Source organism: Rhineura floridana, chromosome 9, assembly GCF_030035675.1.
Source record: "Rhineura floridana isolate rRhiFlo1 chromosome 9, rRhiFlo1.hap2, whole genome shotgun sequence".
In the NCBI taxonomy this organism is placed as follows: Eukaryota; Metazoa; Chordata; class Lepidosauria; order Squamata; family Rhineuridae; genus Rhineura; species Rhineura floridana.
This window is the reverse complement of record NC_084488.1, coordinates 26684443-26710092: the sequence shown is the minus strand read 5'-3', so window position 1 is coordinate 26710092 and position 25650 is coordinate 26684443. Positions and strand designations below refer to the sequence as shown.

At 41.5% G+C, this 25650-nt stretch overlaps 1 protein-coding gene across 1 annotated transcript in view; it reads right to left on the bottom strand.

Moving 5' to 3' along the window:
* Positions 1-25650, bottom strand: part of GRXCR1 (glutaredoxin and cysteine rich domain containing 1) — a 68497-nt gene that overhangs the window by 35634 nt on the left and 7213 nt on the right. Inside the window, exon 2 of the mRNA XM_061584745.1 lies at positions 12195-12204. Coding sequence (XP_061440729.1) covers positions 12195-12204 — 10 coding nt within the window. The remainder of the gene's footprint in view (positions 1-12194; positions 12205-25650) is intronic.

The window sequence follows — 25650 nt, the reverse complement described above, 5'->3', positions numbered from 1 at the left end:
TTGGTTCCATTGTTATATGGCTCTAACAGTTAGGAAGTTTTTCTTGATGTTCAATCTGGCTTCCTGCAACTTGAGCCCATTATTCCGTGTCCTGCACTCTGGGACGATCAAGAAGAGATCCCGGCCCTCCTCTGTGTGACAACCTTTCATGTATTTGAAGAGTGCTACCATATCTCCCCTCAGTCTTCTCTTCTCCAGGCTAAACATGCCCAGTTCTTTCAGTCTCTCCTTATAGGACTTTGTTTCCAGTCCCCGGATCATCGTTGTTGTCCTCCTCTGAACCTGTTCCAGTTTGTCTGCATCCTTCTTGAAGTGTGGAGACCAGAACTGGATGCAGTACTCAAGATGAGGCCTAACCAGTGATGAACAGAGGGGAACTAATATTTCATGCGATTTGGAAACTATCTTTATGTATTTCTATATCTTTATATATTTCTGTAAACCTCTGGGTTTCCCAAGTATACTGATGCTAAGGATGGGGGATAAATTGTTTTCCATAAAATAGTTAGCACTTTAACATGAACTTACCAAATTTGCACTTTCCAAACCAATACACAAACTGGAACACAACTCTCCTTCAAAATTTGCACTTCTGAATTTTGTGATGTAACTGTCCAACCAAAAAATTCATACAAAAATGTGTGTGTATTGTTAAACATGCACATAAAAATGTGTATAGTAGAGAAAATAATGTGCAGGTGCATTCTACAAAGGAAAATTGCTTGCAAAAATGCATATGCTAGGCAAAATCCCACACAAAAATGTGTACATTAGAAGAAATGGGCAGAAAAATCACTCTGGAGTGGACAGAACTTAAGATTTGAAAAACAGAGAGAAATGGAAATGAATAGCAGATATCAGTTTCTGACACACACACACCCGTTGGCTCTTTTTGGCTTCTTTTCTCTTGGCACGGGGGCTCTGTCACCGAGTCCACTATTGGATGGAGCAACACTCTCCAAAGCCTATGCAGCAGCATTCCCCAAACGGATGCCCTCCAAATGTTTTGGACTACAACTCCCATCTGCCCCAGCTAGCATGGAAAAGTATTTTCAGTGGGAGGGTGAGGTTTCACAAAATCCAAAAGCTTGCTCTTGCATATACAAGATTCAGTTGCAAAAGAGGAAGAACGAACTTTAATAGCATTTATTGTGATTATTTTTCTTGTACCTTGAAATAAATATAACTGTGCTCTCAGCAAAGAACAAGCAGGCACACTTGTTTTCTGAAACAATAAGGCTTCCCCCTATGGGCCCATCTAATTATTAACAGCAGTTGTCACTTGGTACCTTCAAGTAGTGAACTGGCTAGCGATTCAGGTGGTCCTGAGGAATAATCACATGCTGGCTGCTGGCTTGCTCCCTCCCTCCCTCCGTGGCACCCTGTTTAGTTAAATCCTGTTTCTCACTGAACATAGAAGAATGAATTTTTCACTGCCGCATCCAGCTCTCCATATGCAGATATTCTGCACCAAATGTCCTACTCACTGGTATTCATGCTCTTCTTCTGTCTCACAGTACAGTGTCCCTCTACTCTGGTGCCTGATACTTTTTGGTACATCGGTGTGGCATTCTTTATATGTAGCTTAAAACACCCTTTGAACTGAAGCTGCAGTTCCCAGGGGGAGCAAATTAAATCTAATGCTGTTTAATTACCTATTCTATAACAAATGGTTTCTCAGCTGAGCAATTCAAATCCAATTACAGAGACAAAGATGCTTTCTTTGTTGTAGTTAATCACTGGGTGCACTGGAAGCTAAAATCGCTATATACATATACTAAGCTAAATTCTTTCTCCCTCCCACCCCATGTCATAGTTTATAGCAGTGCTATTAGCAGAACACTGTTCTTATCCATGAGTCACTTACTCTGTTGCTATCAGTTGAATGGTGGTCTATGTGTTGGGGTGATATCTGCTCCCAAAGGTACTTGCAGTAACAGCTGGGAGAACCATATGGCCTGACCATGAGAAAGTGTACTTTAATATAAAGAGGCTTGATAGGTGGGACCAGAAGTTACATCCAGCCCGTATGGAAACTGATGCTAGGAACAGCAGAGGGATACATAACATTGCATGACCCCCAGGGGATGCAGACAGGGCTGCAGAATAGGCCTCAGGCCAGAGGAGGACATTCTTGGAACCTTATGAGGAAGCCATGATGGGCCATGGGGTTATAAATAAAGAGATAAGGTATTGTATATTAAGATTTATCTGAAGCAACCCTAGGTGCAATGGTGGCTTGTGTCCATTGGGACTGGTAGGGTGGAAGGCAGGGAGAACAGCAGTAGGTAGAGCCAGAGGCAAAGAAGAACTTAGCCAGAATTGTGACAGGCCAAGCTATCTCCTGACGGGCTGTAAGTAAGAAGGCAGGCAGGTTGGGGGCTGGCTGAGGGCAGACTGAGGTTAGTTGACCAGCTTCCACTGCAGTGGGAAAATCCCTGATGGGACACTGGTGGATTTACCTCCCACAAGGCTTCGTCCTCATTTCCATTACCCAAACTTTTGTCATGCTGGCTGAGGCTCATGGGAGTTGTAGTCCCAAAACATCTGGAGGACACCAGATTGACAAAGGCTGTTGTCTCCAGATGGATCTAACGTACGACGGAGGCTTTTGGGGTGTGTGGTTTCTGTGTCCGATAGATAGGCAATTTCCCTTTTCTGGATTAGGTTGCACTCCCTCTGAAGGAGCAGGTGTGCAGCTTGGGGGTACTCCTGGATACATCTATGTCACTAGAGGCTCAAGTGTCCTCTGTGGCTAGAAGTGCCTTTTACCAGCTTTAGTTGCCAGCTATGGACTTTGTCTGGTCGCCAGCTAAAACAGAGACAGCCGGGCCACTGTAGTCTATGTGTTGGTAACCTTGAGGCTGGATTGCTGCAATGTGCTCTATGCGCAGCTGCCCTTGGGCCTGGTTTGGAAGCTCCAGCTGAAGCAGAATGTGGCAGCCAGACTGCTGATGGGGGCACATGGCTGACAACATGTGATATCATTGTTAAAACATCTGCACTGGCTGCTTATCCACTACGAAGCCAGGTTCAAGGTCCTTGTATTCATTTACAAAGCCCTCAACAACTTAAGTCCAGGGTACCTTAAAGACCACTTGAACCTTTCTATCCCAGCTCAATCACTGAAATCATCTGGCAGAACATCACCGGTCATCCCATGAGTTGGCCAGACTCATATGACCAGAAGAAATCGAGCCTTTAGTATCATCAGACTAGTCCTGTGGAATGCTTAGCCAATAGAGATCAGCAGGTCCCTCGTTGTCTGATTTTTAAACATCTGCTGAAAATTTTTCCATATCTCCAGGCTTATGCAGGCAATTGAGAGACAATATCTGTCTGAAACAGTTAATTAATTTCTGGTTTTAAATTTTATATGGTTTTATTCTGTGTTTATTATACAGCCATGAGAGTGGCTGTGTACTATAGACAGCATGCATTTTCTGCATTCTGCAATGTTAAATTGAAAATACTTCCCTCCATGCCATTCTGATCCTTCCCATACGCTCATTTCAAAACAAAGCCTTACAAAACGTATAGTTCTGAGCTCAGAAATGCTTGCTTAACAACCCTCTAAACTTTCAAGCCTGTACACAAAACAGTCAGAGAGAATTGAGAGTTCAAAGTGTAAAAGGAGAGAGAGAAAAACCAGACCACTTTTGGACTTCTTTCTGTCAGAGTTCTCATAAACTGTTGAAATTAATTAAAGATCAGCCGTGTTCAAAGAGTACCTGTAATCCTATTACTGACCCAGAGCTTGAAAGTAATTTGTTACAAGTAACGAATTACTTGTAATTCATTACTTTTTTGAGGAACAAGTGGGTAATTCTTTTACATTTTGAATGTAATAGAACTAGGAGTAATTTTAATACTTTTGTGGAGGAATTATAATGTTTCCAGCATTACTTTGGGGCGTTACTTGGGGGAGGGGAAGCAGGGGAAGTCTTCTGCTCCTTTGATTTGTGGATGAAAATCATGTGCCTCAAACTGGGCTTCTGTGCAATGTCGTTCCTCCCTTGTGCTCTGTGGGTATTTAGGAGGCAACAATGTAGAAGGTGGAAAGTAAGACAGGGTAGAGTGGAGAAAACAATTGTTTTAAAAAATGGACTCTAATGGAGAAGAATGGAGTGGAAGGAGAAAGGAGCCAGAGGGCAAGAACATGTTACCAAATTCTTCCAATCTACACAGGAAGTGGATTGGACACTGAAAGATCAACCCAAACTGTTTTTGCATTTTGACAAATTTGTACTGCAGCACATTATCTCAGAGAGGAGGACAGGTCTCCTGCGCCCCTGGTGCATTCACTATAGCTGCGCAATTTTCCTGTTTTTTAAAGTTTGATAGAAATATCTGTTGGCTATAAGTACGTTCCTATAAGTACGTTTTTTGCCTATTAGTGAATATATGTTGTAAACCCTTTGATTTTTGTAAATGTCTAATGGTATATAAATATTTGTATAAATAAATAAATGCAAATCACTTTGTGAGGTCCAATTGAAAAGCAATATATAAATGCCACGAATAAATAAAGGAATAAATATAAATAAGACATGAGGGGGACTGTCCTTAAATAGTAGTTAATCATATAAGCAAGTGGATCCATATAAGCTATTGGAACACTTTACTTGTAGTTGAATATGCTTTGCTAGGCCAAACAAGTTATTACAGCACTTATTTTCAAGATAAAGGGCAAAATATTTTCACAATTTGGTCTAGTCACTAAGAGAGGGGAGTGTTTCCAACTGCCTATTCTCTCCAGTTACAATAACAGTTCTCTTATGAAATACCTCCATCTGCAGATCTCAATGCCCCTTACAAAGACTAATGAATAAAATCTCAACAGTCACCACTTTATGTCTCTGCTAGGAAAGATGCACAGTTCACATGCTTCCTTGCCCTCCGCTTTCTTGTTTCTTCCATCTTCAACATAAAATTAATCTCAAATGCTCTACAGCAGAGGGAACCATTGTCTCCCCTGCTTCTTTCCTTTACAGAGATTGTGTTACATATTGCTGAAATACTTCACACTCCCAAGTGTGATCCTTGTGATAATGAATGCTACAGGCGACTAACAGCAATCTGGGTCACAAGCAGTGAACAGTAGCTATCAAAATACTGTGCCAATTACTTTAGGAGACAATGGCGTTTCCGCTAAGGCAGGGCCGTGTTTGCTGCCACCCCACGTTGCCAGAAGGCTCGGGAACATTCCTGAAGGGTTCAAAACTATATCACATGGGGCCCCTTGGGCCAATCCGAGTAAGGCAGGAGCAGGGCATATAAGACTGATCCTCCCTTAATTCTTGCCTCTCTTTTGCCTTTCGGCACCCACCCAACCTCCCTGGTCAGTATGGGCTTTGCTAGTCGCCAGTTGGGGCTGAGTAGAAATTTGGGGGGGGTGATGCCGATTTCAGCATCCCTTTTGTTTTGCCTACTCCATACTGCTGGGATTTGATTCAATTAGCTAAAAGGGTTTTTTGGGGTTGCTCGCTTTGGCTGGCATGGAATTCGAACAGGTGAGGAAGGTGGGGTACAAAATAGGTGACTGAGGCATTGTATTAAAGGGCACTCACTAGGGAACCGCCAGTCAGGCGTGGCTGGTGGGGAACTTGGGGGTGTCCTTGTGGGACCAACTTGCGCATCAGGGTGAACACCTGTACGGCGGAGCTGGGATGCGGAGGTTGGAAACATGTGATTGACTCTTGGCAAGGAGGAATAATTTACCCACATTGTTTGCTAGGGAGTCATGGTCGGTAAAGACTGACATGCCCAGTGAATTGGAGGGATAAATCCCTCTCAGTCAGGTATCCTCACCTGCCCGAAGTAGCTTTAATTTGGTAATTGGCAGAATATAATTGTTATATTTTAATAAATATAACATTAATCCATAAGTGTTTCACGAGTCTTCTTTGGTGTGGTGGCAATGGAGCCTTGGGGATGGGCCAAAGTATACACTCACCAAAATTAATATGGTAAAGATTTTCCTGCAAAAACTGACACTACGATTGGGACTGTGTGCGCGCCCATACAGCCTCCCCAGATAAAGCCTTCCCTGTGCATAAAAACCAAGTTAGTGGGAAGGTTAAGTCCCTTTGACATGCTAGCTTTCTGTACAAAGAATGTTTTTCATGGGACAGCATTCAAATATGCAGCTCCCCCACCTGCAGCACAAAGTGGTACAGTCCAGGAAAACCTTTACCAAGTGAGTCTCCCAATTGGGTAAGGTGGCTCTTATTGTTCCAGTTGACCAAACTGGATTCAAATCCCAACTCATTCTTGAATTCAGTTGGGCAGCTTTGGGCAAATTTATCTCTGCATTTCAGTACCTCCTAACTGGAATAATAGGGCTTTACTTAATCCTGAGGTGGAGGGAAATGTGGCTTGTCCAAAGCTTTAAAGAATATAAATATAATTCAGTCACTCAGGCCACAAAAGCTTACTTTGCAGTGCGTTGAAAAACGTGTTTGCCAGTCCTCAAGCTCAGATTGCAGGAAGGGTTTTCCTTTGGCACCTTCAAGGGCTGTTTTGAAAGCAAGGCATTTCATACACATCCATGTAAGAGAAAGCATGGAGATGGCATATAGATGGTCATACGTGAGGATTGTCTGTTTTGGCATGAGCCCATGTGCTCAGAAACTTACTTCAGCCTCTGTCACTGACTGAAGACATTGATAGGAAGGGGTGGTCCAGCAATGCTTACTAGCAGCAGGCATTCATCCATATCTGGGATAAGGAATGCCCCAAAAAGAAAAGAAAAGGGAGATCTTGGTAGCCATGCAGTGGCTTGGCTCATGGGTGTGAATGTGGCTCCATACCCCCCCCCAAAACTCTGCATATAGAAAGCAGGTCTGCACCCACAGTTTCCATGCTTCTAAGTAGGACATGCCATTCCCCCTTGCAAAAGAACAGGAGTCAGAATAAAATCAATAGTTTGGCATTTTTCACATATTAAAAAAGGAGGCATCTATTAGAACATTGCATTTCACTTAATTAAAAGGCGTGGTGGCCTTACCTTTACAGCAGTCTAGTTTGTAGCACTGCATTGTCTGCCTCCCAACATGTCTTTCTTGCTACTATGGCAGATATACTGATCCCAAAATTATGCCACACCTGCTTTCTTCTCTGCCTTACATTTTGCATTTATATCTCTAGGCAGCAGGCTCAGTCAATTTCATTAACAAAGAAATGCAAGACACTCATCTGTATGCTGTGTTCCCTGTCTGTATGCTTGATTTGCTAGCCTTCTGTGATAGCTTATATTAATTAAAACAAGTGTCACTGCTTCTAATAGTAACCCTCTTAGTGTTATAGATTGCAATCAGTGAGCAACTAGCAGTTGCTAGTAAAGCTGGTATCAGATACACTGAGCTCTACTGAAAATGTATAGCATTTTTCCTTGGCAGTTGATCTAACCTTTCATCCCAGGATTAATTACACTCCAGTCCACCTTGCAAAAAAACCAACCCATTTTTTCTCTCATCCAGTATATACAAAAGCACTGGCATTATTGAAATAGGCTTATATTTCTAGATTTTTGTAAGTGAAGGCTAGTTATGGAAGTGTATTTTTATTTTATTTTGTTAAAGCATTCTTTCTAAACAATATGATAGAATATTACGAATCAGTAAGTCTTAGTAAAGATCCTCCGTGGCGCAGAGTGGTAAGCAGCGGTAACGCAGCCGAAGCTCTGCTCACGGCCAAAGTTCAATTCCAACGGAAGGAGGAAGTTGAATCTCCGGTAAAAGGGGTCGAGGTCCACTCAGCCTTCCATGCATCCATGGTCGGTAAAATGAGTACCCGGCATATGCTGGGGGTAAAGAAAGGCCGGGGAAGGAACTGGCAATCCCACCCCATATATACGGTCTGCCTAGTAAACGTCACAAGACGTCACCCTAAGAGTCGGAAACGACTCGCACTATAAGTGCGGGGACACCTTTACCTTTTTAAGTCTTAGTAACTCTAGTTTAGATGGCAAGATGGACATCTGGTTTGAAGAAACCATTTCCCCCCTTTTAAATTGTCCTTGAGAGGACACAAAGTTTCACTGTGTATTAAGGTCAGAAACATCCCAAACCCTGAGATTTCAGGGGCAGGCCCTAGTGATGCCATGGGGGGGTCTTAGCAATGTCATAGGGGTGGGCCCTAGTAATGTCATTAAGCATGATACATTAAGCATCAACCAGCTTGGAGCATACCACTCAAACAAACAAAAATCTCTGATTGGAAATTAAGATAGAAATCTTAGCTAAATGAGGGTGTTTCCAGGTCCAGATGAAGTGACGGGATCATGCCTTCTCACCTGAGTAAGGAACATTTACACAGCTGCCCTGGGGTCCTACTGGGAGGAAGGGTGGGATATAAATCAAATAAAAAAATAAAAAAACAAACATTTAATCTTGCCTATTTGCTTCTGGCAAGAAGGGTTTAACTGCCCTCAGGCCAGGCCAGTCGCCAGAAGACCATTGTAGGAAGTAAGTAAGTGCTGTGGAAATGTTAGATGGGAGCACTCAGGAGTAAAACTGGATGCCCCTGAAGGATGCAATTCTAAACACACTTACTAAGAGACTAACCCCATAGAACTCAACAGGACTTACTTCTGAGTAATTTAGGGTTAGTATTGTGCTGTTGGACAGGATTGACTAGGTATCCTCTGCAATAATATCAATATCAAAGCAGAGTTGGCAACCCCCTGCCTGGAATGCTCTGCCTGCCTTTTAACATGGCTGCTCCAAACTTCTTTACACTGCAGAGAGAGGATGAGAAATGAGTAAGAGTTAAGAAGTTTCTCTACTCTTTCTTGCCTACTCTGTGGGACTGCTATAAACTCACTTTGACAGCAAACCCAATTCCAGCAAGTAATAACTGACAGAGAGAAAACATACATGTTTTGGTCTACCTTCATAGCAGAGCTTGGAAAAGTTACTTTTTTGAACTACAACTCCCATCAGCCCCAGCCAGCATGGTAGTTCAAAAAAGTAACTTTTCCAAGCTCTGCTTCATAGGCATAAGATTGGGAACAGCAATTGAAGCCACACTTTCCAGTATATGAATTCTTTTACCACTATTGGGCAAGGAACAAACCATCATGCAAATAACAAGGTGCATCATCAGTGGGTTTAAAGGGGTTGATCTGACCACATGGAACCACTATTGTTGCTTCTATGGATGTAAGGGAGTAAGGTCAGAGGTAATTGAAATGCAAATAGAAAAAGAAAAGGTAACGACGATTTCCTAAATGCAATACCATACCAACCACAACAAGATTCCTATGAGTAAAACAGAAAACTCAGCATCTCACAGCCAGTCAGGGTTCCTAACCAAAACTAAAAAAATGCTGGCAGCCAGTCAGCCAAGGTCATAGAAATCCCTATGCAGCACAACATGACATGAGGGCTGCACTTAATGCAGAATGCTGCTGCACGATAGCTGACATGAGTGAGATCCTATCAGCACATAATACTTCTGCTCTAAAATCTGCATTGGTTGCCAATTTGCTACAAGGCCGTTCAAGGTGTGCTTTCCATGTTATGGGTTCCACATAGTACTTGTTCTGCTCTCATAAGAAACCAATCCGAGTGTGGCAGTAGCTACGCTTTAGAACTCCCTGCCTACTTACATTAGGCAGGTGCTACATTGTACTCATTTTGGCAACTGCTAAAAACATTTTTGTTTAGGGTTTTGGTCTACCTTCATAGCAGAGCTTGGAAAAGTTACTTTTTTGAACTACAACTCCCATCAGCCCCAGCCAGCATGGTAGTTCAAAAAAGTAACTTTTCCAAGCTCTGCTTCATAGGCATAAGATTGGGAACAGCAATTGAAGCCACACTTTCCAGTATATGAATTCTTTTACCACTATTGGGCAAGGAACAAACCATCATGCAAATAACAAGGTGCATCATCAGTGGGTTTAAAGGGGTTGATCTGACCACATGGAACCACTATTGTTGCTTCTATGGATGTAAGGGAGTAAGGTCAGAGGTAATTGAAATGCAAATAGAAAAAGAAAAGGTAACGACGATTTCCTAAATGCAATACCATACCAACCACAACAAGATTCCTATGAGTAAAACAGAAAACTCAGCATCTCACAGCCAGTCAGGGTTCCTAACCAAAACTAAAAAAATGCTGGCAGCCAGTCAGCCAAGGTCATAGAAATCCCTATGCAGCACAACATGACATGAGGGCTGCACTTAATGCAGAATGCTGCTGCACGATAGCTGACATGAGTGAGATCCTATCAGCACATAATACTTCTGCTCTAAAATCTGCATTGGTTGCCAATTTGCTACAAGGCCGTTCAAGGTGTGCTTTCCATGTTATGGGTTCCACATAGTACTTGTTCTGCTCTCATAAGAAACCAATCCGAGTGTGGCAGTAGCTACGCTTTAGAACTCCCTGCCTACTTACATTAGGCAGGTGCTACATTGTACTCATTTTGGCAACTGCTAAAAACATTTTTGTTTAGGGAAGCCAACCCAGACATGTAGAAGCTATTATGTTTTTTTATCTTTTTTAAACCCATTGTTGGTATTATTAGTTTGAATGTTTTTAAATACTGTATTTAACTGTTTTGCCAATAATTTTATTGTTTTAATTGTTTTAATTTTCTAAACAGCTTTGAGGTTTTTTTACAATAAAGGGGTATACAAATGTTGTAAATAAAATACCTAAATAAATCTCGGAGTCACTGTGGCCCTTGGGTCTCTTTCCTCTTCTAGGCACAAAGGAATCTGTCTTATTCTGACTCAGGCCACTTAATACCATCTAGCTGAGTACTGATGACATCGACTAGCATTGGCTCTCCAGGATTCCAAACAATAGTCTCTTTCAGAGATTGAATTTTGGACCTTTGCATGCAAAGCATGTGCCCTACCACTGAGCTACAGCCCTGTTTAAAAATGTATCTTCTAAAATTGTTCTTTTCAATTTACTAATGAATGCACAGCATACTAGGGCAGATCCACACCACGCATTTAAAGCACATTCAACATACACTTGAAGTACATGAATCCCAGCAGAAAATCATAGGAACTGTAGTTTGTTAAGAGTGGTGGAAACTATAACTGTGAGGGGGAGACTACACTTCCCAAGATTCTTTGGGGGAAGTCATGTGCTTTAAATGTATTGTGTGGATCTGTATTATTTCATAAGCATTGCCTGCATATAAACCATTTTAATTAAATTTTAAAATGGAGATAACCTACAAAGTTCACTGGGTGACCATGGGCTACATACCATCTCTAGCCTAATCTGCCCCTTGGGATGAAAACAACAGAGCGGGACCATGACTACCCCAAGGAAGAAGGGCATACTTAAAATGTAGAGGAAATAATAATTTACAACCAAAGTGTGAAAGATACATATCAAGACATAATATGAAGAAATATTTATGTAAGCATGAATGTCAAAGATGTTTATTATTGACACAACCTGAAAAATATTTATAGTGCAAGCCTATGAATGTTTACTCAGAAGCAAGTCCCAATGTATTCAATTGGGCTTACTAAAACAGGGAAGCATGCACAGGACTGCAATTCAGTGATCAGGAACTTCACTCACCCAATCCAAAATTCAGAATCATGCCACTTTAAGCTGTTTTGCAACTGTTTTATACTTGCTTTATGGTTATTGGATTTTAAATATCTTTATTTCTTGTTGTGAGCTGCCTTGGTTTCCAACCCTACCTCACAGGGTTGTTGGAAAGATTCCATATATACCCCATGTATTAGTTACACCATGTAATAGTTTATTGTCAAAACCAGTTGGTCATTGCAGAACTTTTTTTAAAAAGTATTAGTTTTTGCCAAATAAAAGCAGTGACACCTAAGTAAACCCTACATAACTGCTTTAAAAGAAAAAAAGGATTGGAGGGGGAAAGATTTACAACACAATCCTTTTCCATGTTCACTCAAGAGTCTCATTGATTTTCAGCACAATCCTAATCATGTCTCCTCAAAAGTAAGTCCATTCAATGGCATTAACTCCCAGGTATGTAGAATTAGCATTTACTCCCAGAAAAGCTTCATATTGGGAAGGTTTTCAAATAGGGTTGCCAGGTTCCGGGCCTGAGACTGATCCTGTATCTTTAGGAGAAGAGAAAGTCAGCCAAGTGCAGGTGTTCTTGCAACCCTGTAATGGGAAAAACCACAAGGTGAATTCTCCCTTCCCCCTGCACAACTTTTAAAGATACAGAAGACCTTTTGGAGGCTGCAACCAAGAGGTCTTCTGTATCTTTAAAAGTTGTGCAGAGGGGAGAATTCCACCTTGTGGTTTTTCTCATTACAATGTTGCAAGAACACCTGCACTTGGCTGACTTTCTCTTCTCCTAAAGATACAGGATCAGTCTCAGGCCTGGAACCTGGCAACCCTATTTTCAAAACAGGTTATGAATAAGACAAATAAACTGCCCTCTTCAACAATAAAATTTAATCTTGTTTGACTGCTTAATTAGAAAAGTGTAATAGTGCAGCATGTACACTTCTTAAAACTTCTGTTCAAAAATTATTTGAAAGATAAAATGTATAATGCCATTCTTTAGAAGTAATTGAAAAATCCCTGCATGCACAGTTTTATTATAATTATAACTGAAATTGTTTACTGTGCATGCCCACCAAGCCCACCTGCTGTGATCTTTTGTTGTAGTGCAATCCTATGCATATTTACTCAGAAGCAATCCCCAATCCCATACAGAGAAAGTACTCTTTATGCTGCTGAAAGCTATATATTTACTGAATTCCTGATGTGAGACAAGCAGGAAAAGGAAACTATTCTCAGAACTTGAAATGGGGTTTAGGTATTGGCCGGGGGGGGGGGAGGGTGTCAACAAACAATCACAACCCTGACTTCATTTATTGGCTAAAAACCTGATAGGGCAGGGATTAGAGCAGCCTTTACTAACAGAAGTTTGAGGGAGGCAGCTGATATTTTGGTTTGTATCTTTTGAACCAGACCATCCAGAAACTTAATTTTTTAAAAAAAATTAAAGCTAAGAGTCTGGAGGTTAAGCTGACTCACTCAGAGACTCGGAGAGGACCCCCAAAAACTGTAGTCCCTCGGCAAAACCAAAGACCTGGGAACCCTACAATATTGTGTGTAGGGCTGCCAGCTGGCAACCTGGGAACTTTTTTCTCCTTTAAATTGGCTGATGCCTTTGATGAGGCTTTGAGCAGGAGATAGTACCTGGCTGCCCACACTGAGTAGCCACTGAGGAGGCAAGGGTTCCTACACCCTTGCCAGGAGGTAAGGAGAAACAGGGTTATAGGCTGGGTCTGCACCATGCATGTCTGCAGCTGCTGATTGGGCAGCAGTACCTTATGTGCTATCAGATTGACCCAAGAGATAATGTTCCTGCCAAGAGCAACTGGATGGTGGTGGCCCAGCCTCCCCTCCTGCTTCCAGTGCTGCCTCTTGAAGCTGTTTGCTACTCAGCTGTGGTAAGCCAGTACAATCTCCATCTTACCAGCTGAATCAGTCAATTTAAAGGAGAAGAAAGGTCCCAATTGCCAGTTTGGCAGCCCTACACACAATATTGTATCTAAGAACGCTACACAGTGAACCTTTGTGTCCTTTCAAGGACAATACTTTTCAGCTGAAATAGGTTGCTTATTCCAAGTGATATAGGCATCTCTTTGAGCTGAGACCACAATGCTTCTTCCATATATATATAAAAAAACCCTGCACAGAGAACATGAGAATGTCAAGAAGAAGAGTTCTAGGCTATTTGCCGGCTTACTACGTGTAGGGTTTTGTTTTGGTGAAGCATTCAGTCACACATTCCCCCAACTGTAGTCCGGGAATGATTTTACCATGTGATGATCTGTTTGTTTAGAGCAGTCTTGGAGAACTTGTGGCCCACCAGATGTTGTTGGACTCCAGTTACTATCAGCCCAGACAGCATGGCCAATGATCAAGGATTTTGAGAGCTGTAGTCCAGCAACATCTAAAGGACCACAGGTTCCCTGCCCTTCGACTCAATATCTAAATCAGCCCTTATAGTTCTGCATCAGATATGCAGCTGGAACTACTATGGAATGATATGTATGCTGCCTTGGTTTCTATGATGAAAGAAAGGCAGGATATAAATGTAATAAATAAATATAATTAAAATAATAACTAGTCTTGCTTTCCTTTTTCTTTTCTTTTTTTAAAGGAGCTTTTCCCATTTGTCCCTGATTTGCATTTCATCTGAAATATTTTCCAAAACTTTAAGTACATTAGTGACTTTATATGCTGCGGCATTAATATGTCATAAGAACATAAGAACATAAGAAGAGCCTGCTGGATCAGGCCAGTGGCCCATCTAGTCCAGCATCCTGTTCTCACAGTGGCCAACCAGGTGCCTGCGGAAGCCCGCAAGCAGGACCCGAGTGCAAGAACACTCTCCCCTCCTGAGGCTTCCGGCAACTGGTTTTCAGAAGCATGCTGCCTCTGACTAGGGTGGCACAGCACAGCCATCACAGCTGTAGGCATTGATAGCCCTGTCCTCCATGAATTTGTCTAATCTTCTTTTAAAGCCATCCAAGCTGGTGGCCATTACTGTGTCTTGTGGGAGCAAATTCCATAGTTTGACTATGCGCTGAGTAAAGAAGTACTTCCTTTTGTCTGTCCTGAATCTTCCAACATTCAGCTTCTTTGAATGTCCACGAGTTCTAGTATTATGAGAGAGGGAGAAGAACTTTTCTCTATCCACTTTCTCAATGCCATGCATAATTTTATACACTTCTATCATGTCTCCTCTGACCCACCTTTTCTCTAAACTAAAAAGCCCCAAATGCTGCAACCTTTCCTCGTAAGGGAGTCGCTCCATCCCCTTGATCATTCTGGTTGCCCTCTTCTGAACCTTTTCCAACTCTAGAATATCCTTTTTGAGATGAGGCAACCAGAACTGTACACAGTATTCCAAATGTGGCCGCACCATAGATTTATACAACGGCATTATGATATCGGCTGTTTTATTTTCAATACCTTTCCTAATTATCGCTAGCATGGAATTTGCCTTTTTCACAGCTGCCGCACACTGGGTCGACATTTTCATCATGCTGTCCACTACAACCCCGAGGTCTCTCTCCTGGTCGGTCACCGCCAGTTCAGACCCCATGAGCATATATGTGAAATTAAGATTTTTTGCTCCAATATGCATAATTTTGCACTTATTTATATTGAATTGCATTTGCCATTTTTCCACCCATTCAAAAGAATGTTCTACCTTTGGGCTATCTTTAGACTAGCGAAGTGCTGATGAAGTATTGACTCAGTCTTGAGACTGCAGTGCTACTGCTGTGTCTTTGAGAAAACTCCGAAGTGCAAGAACTACAAAAAGAGCCACTTATAATCCTATGCTAATACATATAACTCTAGAGTCAGCCATTGGAAGGCTCAGAGTTGCACAATCTCCTTGCAGCTTGATTAACATAATTGGAATCATACCTCCCAACTGTTCCTCATTATTTAATCATGCCAACAACATGGAGAGGGCTTTTCATCTTCACACTGCTGTACAAGCATTAATAAATGATATAACATTGACCATATTCATCCCCCCGATTATATTTACCATTCTTTGTTATATGCTTGAAAATGCTGAGGTAGCAAGACTTGTCTCAAATGAGACTTTTCCTAGCAAGACTAATAAAGCAAAACACACAAAGTAGAGGTTCTAGGGGACAAGTGTGCGTCAAATAGAAATGAAATGAAGGAGCAAAATAGAAAGTCATGCTATTAGCTCTTAGCAAGGTACCTGGGGAGGACAAGCATTTTCCGAGTTAAAGTGCCTACCTTGGGACAGGAGTTACAAGATTACAACATGCAAAATTCATAAATGCTACAGAGGTAGGATCAGGGCCAACTAGGAATGGGGGAGAATTTTCCTGAACTTGGATTTGGCACTGGATTTCCCTATAACTCACATGTTCACTATCTTTACAGAGCAATCTCATTTGCTGCGAACTGCCATGGCTTTTCCCAACACCGGATTCTTTTTAAAAAACAAAACAAACCTCAACAAATATATAAATATTGTTATTCTTGACAATGTTGATTTTAACTCACAGCACAGCAGTTTTGCTAGAATATATTTCACCTCCCACTGTTTTATCTTGTTCAAACTGAGACACTCCTGATGTCCACTGGAGACTATTCTGCCATTATTCCACAATTATTTTTGAAGTTTTTTTAGTGTAAATTCTGCAAAGCGTTGTTGTACAATACATATTCATAGAAACAGAAGCAAAAGAAAATGATTTCCTATAGGAAACATCACTAAAATTGCAAAGTAAATCAAAAATATTTAAAATGACCGTCTGAACTATATCAACTGCCTGAATAATGTTGCTTCCTCCCTGCTAAAACAAGATCAGCACAGCACATGTCTTCTTTCTGTTATTTGGGCTGATTGCAGGTGTTGCCACCACTCACCATATGCTCAGAGGCACGTTACAAAATTCTTCCAAGATACACAGCAAGCGGATTGGACTGTGAAAGACCAAGCCAAATTGTGTTTGCATTTTGACAAATTTGTAGGGCAGTCCAATATCTCAGAGAGGAGCTCAGATCTCCTGCTCCCCTGGTGCTTTCACTATAGCTGCCCAATTTCCCTGCTTTTTAAAGTTGGATAGAAATATCTGTGGGCTATAGGTACATTCTTAAACCACAAGGTTTTTTGCAGGAGTTGTGGTCTTTTAAACAATTGTATGATAGGCAGAAATCAAAGCAATTTTCATATGTTAAAGGGACAGGAAAGGGAAGGAGAAAAGATAAGAATCTTATTGTGTTTATGAGCTACCTTTGTGTCCATACATAACAAATGAGGGCAAACTTCAGACATGCTCATGGAATTTTTTTCCTTCATGATATGGCTGGCATATTTCTCTGAAAATAATGATGGAAAATCACTTTAGTTTCTAGAGTGATGGTGTTAAAAATACTTTCCACAGCGTAGGCTAGCCATCCAGATGGCTTTTTGTCATCTTTCCTGTGGTGTGAAATAAGTATCTTGCTCGTAAGGTTTATAACAACCTCTTTGGATGATCTTTGAAGAGGAGAAACTATGAAGGGTTTATGGCTTCTGTTCTGGAATCTATTGCTTAATTTTCCCCTTGTATTTTTACCCTGCTTGCTGTGAAAGTGTTGAGATATGCACTGAAGGAAACATAAGAGCAGAGAAGTTTACTGTATACCCCCCAGAGAGCTTTGGCTATGGGGCGGTATATAAGTACAATAAATAAATAAATAAAAGTTCATTCATGCCCCCCCCCAGTCACAGACTTGGAACCAATACAAACAAGCAAACTAGCTCAAGGCAAGTTTTCTCCCTCAGCACAGTCATCTGTACTATGTGGCAAATGGTAAGGAATATATTACTACACTGCAAGTGCAGATGTGTGGTAAAATGGACAATATTATTTTTCTATGGTTTGTTTAACAGGATTTCTATATTGCTTAATCATCAAAAAAAGCTTACATAAAATATCAAAGATACATTAAATTACCAATAAAATCAGATGTTAAAATATGTTAACCTAAAATGTTAAAAAATATAGAGTTAGCAGTTTAAAATATACATTATAAACAATTACATATTAAAATACACATGTCTGAATAGGCTTGCTTAAATAAAATTGTAAAAAAAAGTGCCAAAAACAGTACAATGAAGGCGTCTGCCAAATATCAATAGGCAGGGAGTTCCAAAGTGTAGGTGCTGCCACACCGAAGGATCAGAATCAACATTATGTGGCACTTGTAAAAGTATGAGCTGTAACATAGGTGCCAGTACAAGACTCTTTATTTTTTTGCAGCAACAGTTTAACAGTTTTCAGTAGAGAGACTCTTCACACAGAGCAAATCCCAAAATCCTAACATGAGTTTTTATTTATGTATTTAAAACACTATTTGCTATGCCACTTTTCCAAAGCTTAAGGCAGATAATGATGACTGTTTAAACAGATTAAAAACACATGCAGACATGTATGTCGGCCACCTTGCATTGTCGGAGGATACCTGATGCAGCCATTTTGCTGAAGTGGACCAGCGGGTCAGTGCCTGAATGGTAGATTGCTTGGGAATCCCATATATGCCACTTTTAGTTCATTGATCGAAGAAAGGCAAAATACAAATTTACGTAATGAAATAAAATATGGAATCAGTCACAAATAAGAAAGCAATCGAGGCAGGAGGGAGCTAACAAACTAGCAAGCCTTTAACAATGCAAAACACAACCTAGACAGCACAAAAACCATTAAGAAAACTATGAAAAGATTTGTCTTGCAACTCTTCTGAACATCTGCAAGGAGCGGGAGCTACACCACAACATTATTTGGAAGCAACATTGTTGCATTGAGAGGATTGATTATCAGAAAACTGAGTAATGGTACTATGAGTCACAGACCTTTACTGTTGTTTATTAGCTCTAAAGGGGGAAGGGATCAGAATATAACTATTATATCCCTGCCATTTTTGATAGCGGTCCAACTCTGACTTTTTCTTTGTCCATAAACAGGATCTAATTTTCCCTCTTTCTTATATCATCTGTGCCACCTGCCTTTATATCTCTCTCCTGATAATACCCTCCAGCAATACAGAGAATCAAAAGAATGCACCATTGGCATAAGTGTTCCTTTGAATGATAATAGAACACCTACTTAGTACTATCACTTGTTTAATATTTATCTAGGGCCCAAGTTGTGCTAGGTAGAAGCAATAATCCTGCACTTAGAATTCACAGAGCAGCTTTTATAGAAGCAGAACAAACCAATGCTAACAGTCTTTAATGTCCCTGGTTACTCACAGGTATGTGAATAAGTTTTTTTTAAAATTAGGAAGTATAATGAAGTCCACCTCCATGTCGATTAAAAAAGTCTTAAAATGATGCATGTACTTTAGAGTTTAGAAAACCTGTGGACTATGTAGAAGCAAATCTCTTGTTCTGTGCATTATTAAGATCACTCAGTTCCTTATACAATTGGCAACCATTTTCATAACTTTAGAGTTCAATGAACAATTATATCCAGGGGCAAAGTTTCTGTGTCCCTACTAATAGCTGAAGAACTTGCATTGGCCAGTCGATTCAGTTTCAGTTATAAAAATCAACTCAGGTTAGCTATGCTGAGCTCACAGAAGATCTGGTATCGGAAGCCTGAATCACAAGCTTTCAGAGAGGATATTGAGACCTTACATCCAAAGTGTGAAATCAATGGGACTTACTTCTAAGATGACATAGTTAGGATACCAGCCTTAATATCTGATTGAATCACCCTTGTGCATTCCGAATACTACACAGAGTTTACAGTAAACTACTTTAAATTGTTTAGATTTGGAAAATTGATGTTTTGGGGATATTGGACTCCACAGCACCTTTACAGGAAGGAATTGGTTAGTTCAGATAGGTACTGGCAATGCAATGCTGATAATACCTCTTTGAGACATATGACATGGGCACATCCTGTGGTGTCTTTTTTGGTCAGAAATGGTTCATATTCATTTTGCTTTGAAAAATCCTTGATATCTGCAGATATTCACATATACGTTAAAATTGTACTCCTGTGATGTGGGGCTTAACAGATGAACAACAAAATTTGATCCTTCAAGCTGTTATGGTTGCAAAGCGAATTATACTTCAAGGTTGGAAGGACTAACACCAACAATCTAATACTGAAGAACTAGCTGCTATTTCTACATTTGAACATGTATCTTATAATCATCAATCTCATCTGGGTATCTACTTGAACATATAGACTGCCCATATTAATATATATGTTTGAAATTTGTTGTTGTTGTTGCTGCTGCTGCTGCTACCCCCACCCCACCCCACCCCACCCCACCCAAAGGACCCAGGGCTAGTCACAACAGTTTTAAAATACATCATTAAAAACAGTTAAAAACAACCTAGAATCACAAAAACTAGGGTGAGTCCTAACAATATACATTTCAAGTGTCAAAGGGCAGGGTAAAGAGGTGCGTCTTCAGCATTCACTGAAAACTTTACAATGAAGTTGCTGGATGCACCTCAGTAGGGAGGGAATTCTACAACTTAGGGGCTGCACCCCCCAAGCTTCTGAGGGTGGCAGAACTACCAAAAAAAAACCCTTCTGCTGATCTCAGGACCCAAGAGAGTCTGTAGGGAAGGAGGCAGTCTTTCAGATATTTGGGATCTAAATTGTTGAGGGCTTTAAAGACTAACATGAGCACCTTGAATTGGACCTGCAAACAAATTGACAATCAATGCAGCTGATTTAAAATGGGTTATATGAATTTTAAAGGGAAGCCCAGGCAATAATCTGGCTGCTGCATTTTGGACCATCTGAAGTTTCCAAGTAATCTTCAAAGGCATTAGAGTGGATCCAAGGTGTGGTCTATACATTGTTGCAGGAGAGAGTGGTTCTAGCTGCCCTCAAAGAGGTGATCTGACCGCTCCTGTAAAAGCCCACCCTGGATCCATTGGTTTGTGACAACTACCGCCCGGTAGCAAATACCCCTTGTCATGAAATGCTTCCAGTTCAGTCCCAGCACTCAATTCCCAAACCCAGGGCAATTGATCCTGGCCAGGCACAACCCGTGCCTGTCTTACCAGGGGTGAGTAAATCAACATCAATTCTGCAAAGTAGGTAGACTTCCACCACTCCTTAATCCTGCTCACCCACTCTGTGCCAAGGGGAAAACCAAAGGGCCAGAAAAAGACCTGCCAAGGATTCCAGGAGACAAGAGACAAGAATGCACTCCTTGTCTTGGAGCCTTAGGCAAAATATCCAAATATATGGCAGTGCATAGCTAATTGTCCAAGGTGCTGGATGTGATGCGTCCTTCCCTGGCTCTCCCTGTCAGGTTCCTACCTGCTCGTGGTTACTGCCTGTCTCTAGGCACCACCAGGGACTCCACCAGTCCGGACCGCTCTCTCTTATGGTTTCTCTCCCCGCTCTAGCACAGATCTCAACAGATCCCCCTGCTAGGCAAGCACCAGTAACGTCCCAATACTAGTATTCCCAGAGACTCTGAATACTGGTATTGTTATTCTCTTCACCGCTGCCACCATTTGTTACAGTTCCCCTTCAGCCTTGGTCATTAACTTACCCTCCCTTCTGGTCTGTGAAACCCCAGCCAAGGATCAGGCCTTTGGTAAACCAAGTTAAGTATTTATTACAGATAACGAAGCTAACAAGATTAACAAGATTTCTTCTTAAGGCACATAGGCATATGGTTTTACTCAATACTAATCCAAACTCCACCTCCCTCCTGGCAAACAACTCTCTAAACCCCACCAACCAACCCACTCAGTTCTCTTCTCCTCCCCGATTCCACTCTCACTCTTCCTTTTATACATTCAGCCATTTTAAACACTCAGCCAATCATCTCACATTCTACTGCCCATTCACTCCCCCTCCTCTTTCACTCCACTTACCATGTATCTTCTAAAACAACAACACTTACCATATATACATTAATATAGGAACATCACACTGGACTCAGAGCCAAATCTCTCCTCTAATGGACACACACTGGTAAATAAGAAGTAGCTTTATTAAATAAAATATAAGTGCACAAGTATAACAAAATAATTCCTTAAACCAAACACCCCCAAGTAAAATACAGAGAGTTACAGGCACTGATAAAAATAACAAAACTGTCTAGCCTAATCTATACTTACAGTACAGGTAAACAGCAAACCACCTCATGGATCCACATCTCCTCAGAGATGCATACCCTGGATAGCAGATGGACCCTCAACATCAAGAACATTGAGGAACAAAGGCTAAGGTCTGGATCCTATTCTTATGGGGAAATGCCTAGCAACAGCCAGGAATTAATTAGCTAATCAGGGGGCTTTCTGATGATGAAAGCTTTTGTGCCTAACGGTCATGAACTCCCCAACCTCCCCAGGCCAATTGGCCTTGAGGTACCAGTCTCAACTGATAAGCAGGTGTTCTTGCTAGTTCTAATTAACTAGCTTCAGCTGTGAGAACTGCAATTTCATGGCCTTCTCAGAGGCCCCATTTCAGGCAAGATGTTTTCCCCCACAATTCCTTGCCTCAGAACCATTTTAGTTTTTAACCTTTCAAACCAGGCATTCTTGATACCTCCCTTTTTAAGGAAGGTCATTGAGAGGGTTGTGGCACAGCATTGCAAATACTCTTGGATGAAACAGATTATCTTGACCAGAGCTTGGAAAAGTTACTTTTTTGAACTACAGCTCCCATCAGCCTAATGCAGTGGCCATGTTGCCTAGGGCTGATGGGAGTTGTAGTTCAAAAAAGTAACTTTTCCAAGCTCTGATCTTGACACATTCTAGTCTGGGTTTAGGCCTAGTTATGGGACTGAATCAGCCTTAATTGCCCTGATGGATGACCTTTATCGGGAGAAGGAAAGGGGAGTACAACCCTGTTATTCTTACTTATCTCTCGGTGGCTTTTTATACCATTCACCATGGTATCCTTCTGGGCTGACTTGGTGACATGGGTATTGGAAGTGCTGTTTTACAGTGGTTCCAATCCTATCTCCAGGGTTGTTTTCAGAGAATATTTTGGGCCCCCGGCAGTTGTTCTGTGGGAAGCCTCAGGGTACCATCTTGTCTCCTATGCTATTTAACATCTATATGAGGCCCTTGGGAGCAGTCATCGGAAGCTTTGAGGTGAGGTGTCAGCAGTATGCTGACAATACTTAGCTCTATTTCTCTGTAACATCTGCATTGGGAGAGGCTATGCAAGCCCTGGACCGCTGCCTGGATTCGGTGGTGGGCTGGATGAAGGCCAATAAACTGAGTCTGAATCCTAGCAAAATGGAGGCACTGTGGGTTGGTGGTTCCTGAGTTTGGGTAATTGCTCAGTTGCCTGCTTTGGACAGGGTCGTACTCCCTCTGAAAGAGCAGGTCCATAGTCTGGGAATGCTCCAGTATTCATTTTTGTTCCTAAAGGCCCAGGTGACCTCAGTGGCTAGAAGTGCCTTTTACCTCCTTCAGCTGGTAAGACAGCTGTGGCCACTTCTGGACTGGGATAGCCCGACCACTGTTGTCCATGCACTGGTAATCTCCAGGTTAGATTATTGTAATGCGCTCTATGTGGAGCTGCCCTTGAGGTTGGTCCGGAAGCTGCAGCTGGTGCAAAATATGGTGGTGAGACTGCTCACTGGGGCAGGGTATTGCCAACATGTCACCCCACTACTGAAAGAATTGCACTGGCTACCTATTAGTTACAGGACCAAGTTCAAGGTTCTAGTTTTGGTGTATAAAGCCCTATACAGCTTGGGACCAGGATACCTGAAAGACTGTCTTATCCCTTATATACCCAGTCGATCACTACGCTCTGCAGGTGAGGGCCTCCTGCAGATATCATCTTATCCGGAGATCTGTTCCGCACAGAGCTTGGAAGTAACTAGTTACAAGTAACGAATTACTTGTAATTCATTACTTTTTTGAGTAACGAGTGGGTAATTCCTTTACATTTTGATTGTAATAGAACTAGGAGTAATTGTACTACTTTTGTGGAGTAATTGTAACGTTTCCAGAATTACTTTTGGGCATTACTCGGGGGGGAGCAGGGGAAGTCTTCTGCTCCTTTGATTTGTGGATGAAAATCATGTGTCTCAAACTGTGCTTCTGTACAGCGTCGCTCTTCCCTCATGCTCTGTGGATGGGTAGGAGGCAACGAGGGAGGAGGCGGACAGTGAGATGAGGTGGAGTGGAGAAAACAATTATTTAAAAAAATGGATAGTGGTGATGAAGAATGGAGTGGAGGGGGAAAGGATCCGGAGGTCAAGAACATGGATGAAGGAGGAGAAGGAGGCAGCAGCAGAATGGAGATAAAGAACTGTGGAGGTGAAAGATGACAACATGTTTTGGCACACAAAGTGGCTTCCACCACCCTCTCTGGCTACTGTGCTGCATTTGTAGTATTTTAACTTTTTTGCATCTCAGGGGAAAATGTTTGCTTGAGTGAATGTCCCTTAGTTGGTGGCAGGGCCGGGTCCAGGATGTGGTTAAGTGAGAGACATTATGCTTGCTGGCGTGGGGGGGGATTGCAATTGGTTTGACATGCAAAGATCTGAGTAGTGGCCTCAGCCTCCCTCCCCACCTCCCTTACCAGCGGAGAGACCACCATTGCTATCTTATGAATAAAAATAATTATTCTACTACCTCTGTATGTGTTTGTTTATTTTTAATGTTGTTTTAGGCTATTTAGATGTGTAGCAGCCAAGGCCAGCACCTTGTAGGCAGTTTTTTTAAAGTAACTGAAATGTAATTGTAGTGATTACTTTGGAGGAAAAGTAAAGTAATCAGTTACTTTCAAAATAATTGTAATTGTAACGGTAATTACTACTTTTTGGGCCATGTAACAGTAACTGTAATTTATTACTTTTTTAAAGTAATATTCCAAGCTCTGGTTCTGCACAACATAGGAAGCGGACCTTTAGTGTAGTGGCACCTACCTTTTGGAATTGCCTCCCCTTAAATATTAGACAGGCGTCATCTCTGTTATCTTTTCAGCGCCTACAGAAGACCTTCCCCTTTCAACAAGCCTTTTAAGCCTTATCCCAGTCTGCATCTGTGTTGGAATTGCTTTTTAATATGTTTTTAAAGCTTTTTAAAAAATGTTTCTAAGATGTTTTGTTTTAATATATTTTAAAGTCTGTTTTTGTGATGTTTTGAAGTGTTTTTAATGCTTTTGTTTGCCACTCTGGGCTCCTACTGGAAGGAAGAGTGGGATATAAATCTGATGATAGATAGATAGATAGATAGATAGATAGATAACCAGAGCATGGAGTACTGTGGCCAAGTGATCTCTGTCCAAAAGGGGCAAAAGCTGGCAAACCCCCCAGAGCTGCAAAGAGGCACTCCTAGCCAATGAGGCCGCCTGAGCCTCCAATGACAATGTTGGAATCAGGAACACCCCAAGCTGCATGCCTGCTACTTCAAATTAGGATTGACGCATTTTTCTAATTGTTAATGTGAGTTGATGTTGTTGTTTTCTTTCTGTTATATTGGCAATTTTTTTTTAAATAGCGAAAGAAAAGCACTTTTATTTCCATGAGACAGAAGAGGAACTGGGGTTAAAAAAATAGTGCTTCGCCAAGCCAGGCTAGGCAAGTATAACTCAACTGGGATTTGAACTGCGATTTCTGAGTTCAATGTACAGCATTCCACATATTAGAGGAGCATGCCTCTCCTGGTTTCAGAAGCAGTAACATTTAGCTGCATCCAAGCATCCCCTTGGTTTAGCATGGAAAGCCAGACAACCACACTCAAAGCCCCTCATTCTCAGTCCCAAGATACAAAAGCCTGCAGAAAAGACCACCTAGGAACTGTTATGTCACCTTTTCTTCTGGCTGCTTCAGTTCATGCAGAGAGAATGTGGAAAAATGTTGTCATGGCAACTGCATTTCCCTCTTCATTGAAGCAAGCAAAAGAAGATGAGGGGGGAGGGGTTGCCATAGCAACCTTTTCCACTCCAGACACCAGCAGCAATCAAAAGGCAAGTCTGAAGGGATAAATTACACCCCCATCAGAGCATCAGTAGCACTACTTTCATGGAATATTGAATACTCTAGTTCAGGCACATCTACTTTGTGAAAAGCAGAGTGTAAACTAGTGGTGTGGCAAATTATTTTAAAGGGAAAATTGGCCATTTGAAAAGGCATAAAAGGTTATGCAACTGCCCCTCAAAATAATCTACT